General features: G+C 43.4%; 1 protein-coding gene across 1 annotated transcript; it reads right to left on the bottom strand.

The window, feature by feature from the left end:
• Nucleotides 1–2,510: 2,510 nt before the first annotated feature.
• LOC308144931 (uncharacterized protein) lies at nt 2,511–3,343 on the bottom strand (the record flags this gene model as incomplete). Its single annotated transcript, XM_080516219.1, is given in 2 exon segments — nt 2,511–3,310; nt 3,313–3,343. Coding segments are annotated over 2 exon segments (831 nt in total).
• Nucleotides 3,344–6,512: the final 3,169 nt, after the last annotated feature.

Genomic DNA, 6,512 nt, shown 5'->3' on the forward strand with positions numbered 1-6,512 from the left:
AGGACAAGAGCTGGAAACTATTTCCATCAGCTGGTAGCCTCAATAGTCTCTACTGCATTGCAGGTTGTGTTTTGATTTAGGAATCTGACTTTCATGTTTTCACAATGGTGAAAACCGACTCTTTTACTATGCTACACCACCCTCCCCGATCCCACATAGTTAATGCAACAAGCTCACAGCTGTTCTCAATGGGGGAAGAAAAAAGTCAATCTGGGAAATGAAAGAAATCATCAACTGTGGCAGATGAGGCAAGCTGAGGGAAAGTGGGAGAGTCTTGAAGCTTCCCCGCAAAATAATTAACCTAGAAAGAAAAGTTCTCTCACGCACAGTGAACCTTCAGCCACCTGTGAGTCGACCCCTCAAGGTATCAACTGTTACTCTATCGCATTAAACGAGGACAGATTAACATGAGGAATCAGTTCAATATTTCATCAAGAGGTCAGTCAATTCTACCTTTTTAATTATATTAACGAGGTGCGAGGGAGCGAAGGTCGTGTGGAGGATAATGTGATCCCGCTGGCCATAAGTGCTTCCAATTACAGAAGCCTGCACAGCACATATTTCTGCACGACGTAAGCAGGGGATTTTAATTGTTTGTTTGTTGCATCTTTAGCCAAAGTGGGCAATCCATTACTTCCTTCCGCTCCGATGGTGTGTAACATTTCGCTCTGATATTGTAGCTGGATCTGTTTGGTTCTTGGTAAGCGGGTCAAGCAGGCTTCATTGAGATGGCTGTTAAAATGCCAAGAGGTTTTAGTCTTTATGTTTCACTAATTTGCCGGACTCCCACGAGCAATTAAGTAACTCCTATTACCAGGAGAGTTTTTCCCCCGGGGGTTTGTTGATTCCCCCTCTTTGTCTCCCTGAATGCTCCTGAACATCTGCAGTCACAACCCCCAAGTGTATATCTGGCATAAACCTCGCTTTCCCGACATCGGTGCTCAACCACAAAATCTAATTACACCTCCTGTGGTATTGCTATTTGTGTTTCACAAATCTGAGCAAATGCAAGCATCACTTCATCGTGTCACAATTATATTGAACAGTATTTCTTTGGGACTTCAACGTGGATTCATGCAATTGTTTTCATTTTCAAACCGGCTCTTCACAGCTTTGCTGCTTTGCAATTCAGCGCAGTGTTTCTGACAAAAGGTGGAAATCGAAGGCAACAGATCTTTACAGGAACGCCACCACTCCCACTTTGATTTTTGCTTGCAGCTACAGTATACAGGCCTTTCAACGCGCACGCACGCACGTCGGCACTGGCATTTAAACAGGATTCGCTGAAGTAGCAGCATCATTAGAAGCGGCGGTAAACAAAAGGGTGAGTCAGAAATTTTCATATGCAAGATCAACAACCAATGTAAATAAAAATATATATTTAAGGACAGAACAGTTTGGCTTTTCCAGAATTTTTTTGCACGAGTCATCACTGTGTACACATAAATAGAACATGAGAAGATTCACACTTGCTCAGGTGTATTTTCAACCCAATCCTACCATGCAGTAAAATACGTAGTTATTGGCTGCTGTTATTGTTCCTTATTCTCAGGCTGAGCCTGAAGATATTCATTCCTAATGTGAGTCCCTCAGACAGATGGTGGAAAGACTCAAACTCTCTTTATGTGTAAATAACAGAAGTTCCAACAAACCTGCTCTTTCTGAGTTAGAACAATCTGGATCTCCTCATTGTATTTGCGCTGACAGTGTTCCCTTGATAAACTGCCATGGATGGATACGAACACAAAGAGGGATGTTTGCACCGAAAAGCCTGCAACTCTGGGAGACACCTGCATGATTTGTGTAAGGTCACATTCAGACCAGCTCCAGCCCTGCAGGTGGAAATAAACACAGCCTCCTCATTTATTTGAATGGAAAAGATTTAGCACGGCGTCGTCTGGCGAGGTGCTGCTCTGAATCAAATACATTCATGCTCTCTCACTCCCGGAGAGTGCTCCATAACGTGAACGCTCATATTTCTACCATTTTCTTGTTTCCCTCACAACTGTCACAATAAAAACCCGACAAAATAATTACCGTCGTAAAAACTTTTCAGAGTTAAACAGAGCTGTTTCAGAACGTTGTCAGTGCAGTCTCGGCTTGCAGGTTTGCTTTTTTATGGTTCCTCACCCTCCAACAGCTCCTTGATTTGTTTGACTGTTTGTAGGGGAATAAATTCCTGCAAATCACACAACTAAAGCCCCACATTTATATTTAAAAAGCAGACATAGGAGTGTGGATTTTGAGTAAAGAAGAAACTTTTTTTTTTTTTATCTCTATGAAAAGAAGACACAATTTCAGCAACCAAAAACTGTGAGACATAAGGGCACTGTGCAGACACAAACCTGAAAAATGTGATTCTAGCATTTATAAAGTTCTACATTAATCGAGAAAGTGGCATTAGCTGTGAGAAATAAAAAAAAAGGCATTAAAATTGCTGATTATAGGACAGCACTGGCAGGGTTTTCTAAGCACTTTCTAAGTCTCCTCCGCTTGTCCTGTACATAAATTCAACTGAGCACTTCTAAATCCTCCTCAGCCACTGACAATTGTGAGCAGGATTCCTGAGTCGGGCTGTAGCCTGCTCTTAGATTGATGGAGCCGTACAACTTTGCAGCATGTTTGGAATAGGCGAAAGCTTTCCTCCTCATCATCTCCCCTTTCCACATGGAAATCATGAGCAGCGTGGAGAGCAGCACGCCCCCAAGGGTGAGCAGACACAGTCCCGCTATGACACAGCGGTCCAGATGGGCTCCCACTCTTGCTTTCTCTATCTCCAGACGCTCCATCTCCCGGGCGGAGACGCTGTCCGGATCCACCCGGACGTCCCTGGGGACCGCGTATGATATGGCGACCAGGGAGATGCCAGTCACCAGGCAGGTCACGGCGATGATGAAACCATAATCCACAGACTTTGCTGATCCGTCAGAGGACAAGTCATCATCAGATAGCAGATAAAGTTCTGGGATGTCCTCCTCTTCCTCCTCCTCCTCCTCCTCTTCCTCCTCCATCACCTCCTCCTCAACCTCACTGGAGGAGCTCTGACTCAGTTGGCAGGCTTGTGGACTTGATCCTATCATCTGGTCATCATCAACCTCTCCATCACACTGTTTCTTGCAGGTGAAAGATGTTTCTGATTCCTCCTGCTTCCTCCCCTGCTCGTCTCTCCGGAGCGCTGTCCATGGTGCTGAATCGGAATAAAGTGACTTTCCTCCGTAGACCTCGAGGACACTTGGTCCGTTTAAAGCCAGGGAGGAGTCTCTGGGATCAGGCTGCTCAAAGTAAAACAGTTCCAGATCTGCCATTTGATCCTGGGCTGGGTTTCCCGTCTTGTCAAGCCCATGCGTCCGTCTGCATCAGTAAAAAACAAACAAAAAAAACCACACAGACACAACCAGACGTTTAAACTCCACGACGCTAAAGCAACTTTCATCCTCTGCATGCTTTTTAAATTAATAGCAACTAAGTGTTTTCTCTTCCACTGACTGCATGCATGTGTTTTAAAGTAAGGCTTAAAAAAATAAACTGTAAAACTAAGATGTATCTCAATAAAAGCTTTTCTCACACAGCGCTCCTAATGCGCTCCTATAATGCGCTATTAAGCAACAACATGCGGTTTGCTGAGTACCTCTCTCTCCGTCTGCGGCGGCTCGCATCCCCGACTGACTCTGCTTCTGCTCCCCGATCAATTAGAGGGAAAGGTTTGCCAGACCCCTCCCACAGACCGGGCTGCGACCGGCACGCCGCCTCACCGCGCTTATTACCGAGCGGACCTCGCCGTTTCCCGGGTACATAACGTGCGCACTAATCGGATGAGAGGCAGCGGAGAGCGCAGACCGCTCGCCGCGCGCCCAGTCAGCGCGCACACCTCAAATTAAGGGCGCACTCTCGTCAAAGTTATTACAGCTTCAGCAGAGGGAGGGCTCCGGCGCATTTCGAGGTAGTTCATCCAACAGTTATGGGAACATGTCAGTCTCAGCCAATTCTGCGATAGTGGAAGAAAGCAGGGGCGGATCCTTTTTTTTTCTTTTTTTTCATCTTCAGTCGATGGTACAAGGGGCGAAACAAGAGGCAAATTTCCAAAAAGGATAAAAATAAATAACTGTTCAATTACTTGTTAATGTAAATAACTCACGAGTCAATAGCACGCTCATGGAAATAGATGGCACTTTTAATTTGTGTGCATTTTTGCCATTGGTTTAATAACTTATTTTATTTGTTTGATTGGATTTTGTTGTTTGCGTTTTTACTGTGAAGCTCTTTGTGCAACATGTGTTTTGAAAAGCGCTATATAAATAAAGTAATTATTAAGGTTATCATTCTAATAACCAATGCCCCCCACTTACATGACGGAGTGAAAACAGATTGTTTTTACATTTCCATTTTAGACAAGTTTCGCTTTTACACAGCAATGTTTTAAAAAGACAGAGAACAATACAATAAACAAACAATGGCAAGCACACAGAAATTCACATGGACAGATAATGAAGTTGGATTGCTATTACAGGTGACTAAATCTAACAAGTTGCAGGAGAATATGGAGTCACACTCTGGAAGCTGCCATTGTTTACAGAAGATCTATTTACTATGCCCATGGTGCACAAGTGCAGTAGCAGCATTTTTGAATTGCATTTCCTCTCCTTTCCCTGGAGCTGGAGTCAGAGCATTTTCAAAAAGTTCCACCTTGGGAGCCCTTCTCAATCAGTTTTGTTGTCAGTGGCTCTGAGCACTGTTGTCGACTGTCGGACACCACAAATGCAATGAAAGTTTTCAGTTTTCACTTGGAAATGTTGTGTAAATGGGGTCTAGAAATAACAGGCATGAGTATTCAAAATACTGGTAATATTATCAACTTGCTAGTTCAACCCAGACCTACGTTTGCGCATTCACATGAGAACTTAACAAATACAACAGGTTCTACATCTGAGTTTGGGGGGGGGGGGCAATATTGGAAATTATGTCTCTAAATTGAGGTACAAAGGTTGAATGCAGCCATTTTAATGCAACAATTATATAACGTCATATAAATCAGTGTTATTTGTATAATTCCAAATAACATACAATCATCTCAAGGCACATTTACAAAGAAAAACCCAACTATTCCACTTGAGGAATCATAGGCGGCAGTGGAAAGGAAAATCTATCTTTTAACAGGAAGAAACCTGCAGATCCAGACTCAGAGGTGGAGACTTACTGCTTCTCCAGTTGGGCTTAGAGAAAGAGAGAAAAGGGAAAAGGACAGAGACAGAAACAGAGACAGTGGAATTGGACCACAAACTTCAAATACATAGTTTAAAAGTCAGTTTGATTGAGCTTTACTTGAAGAGACCCTCAATCCCCACAAGACATCAATGAATTACAAACAAAACATAAACTCATCACAAAAGGTGCCCTTCATGAACAGCAGGTGTTTGTACTGATAAAACACATAAAACTGGGCTGTTTTGTTTCTCTCTCTGAGGAAACATGATAATATGACGCATGCTATATTGATCGTTGGAGGCTTTGGCGCCTTCGCAATTATTTAAGGCCAACAGAGGTTAGAAAAGCACGAGTTGCTCTAACTGACATGGTTGTGCAACTGGATGGATGCGTCCATCCATCCATCCGTCCTAAGGTTGATGTCTTCCCTCCAGACAGAGCCAGTTTTCTCCAGTTTCAGATCTGAACTAAGCCGACTGGCTGCTGGCTCAAGCTTCAAGTGAATCAACAAACATTTGAGAAGGAAAAAAAACAAAAAAAACCTTTTGATCAAACTCGTAACTTGAAAGTGAACTCTTCCTTTTGGACAAAATAGCACTTCAAATGCTTCATCCCACTTTCCTAAATCTCCTCTAACTTCCCCCCACAAATCACATTAATATGAAAACTGCAGTTGACGTGATTGTAGCATCTTCATTGGTGACTACAGTCCTTTGCATAAATAGCAGTCTCATTATTCACAACAGTGTCGTTCCTGCTGAGAACACATTCAACATTATTACTTGTACGATGCCTATTAATACAATTGTGACCCAGAAAATGAATATTTTCCATATTTCTGTTCTTCACAGCCTCTCCTATTTTAGGAAGCCGGACTAAACCTTGACTCTGACATTCAATCTAAGGCACGTCGAATCTCTCCCGTTGAGAGAGATGCACGAGGGGCTCCAGCGTGGCGGCTTTGCAGGACCTAACAAGCTTCACCATCACATCATTAAAAGCGAGGTAGCATGCAGATCAAGCACTGTAATAATCCGACCTGTCATCTCTCAGCTGAGCTGAAAAGACTAAATTGACACGAGCCATGTCACAATGCCTCTAAGTGACAGCTGCGCGATACACCAATGGGGATATTCATCTTGCTGAGCCCCTTATAGAAATTCTCTTGCATGAGCTGAATGGTCTTTTCTGCCTATGCCGAGCACTGGAGCATATATAGGTTATGCTGAAGGTAGCCAAAGGTCACGGCATGATGACGCTTGAGTGCACCGCATTGAAGTTAATTTCCAAGATCATCCAACCTGATGCTT

This window comes from Blennius ocellaris (assembly GCF_963422515.1).
Source record: "Blennius ocellaris genome assembly, chromosome: 20".
NCBI lineage: Eukaryota > Metazoa > Chordata > Actinopteri > Blenniiformes > Blenniidae > Blennius > Blennius ocellaris.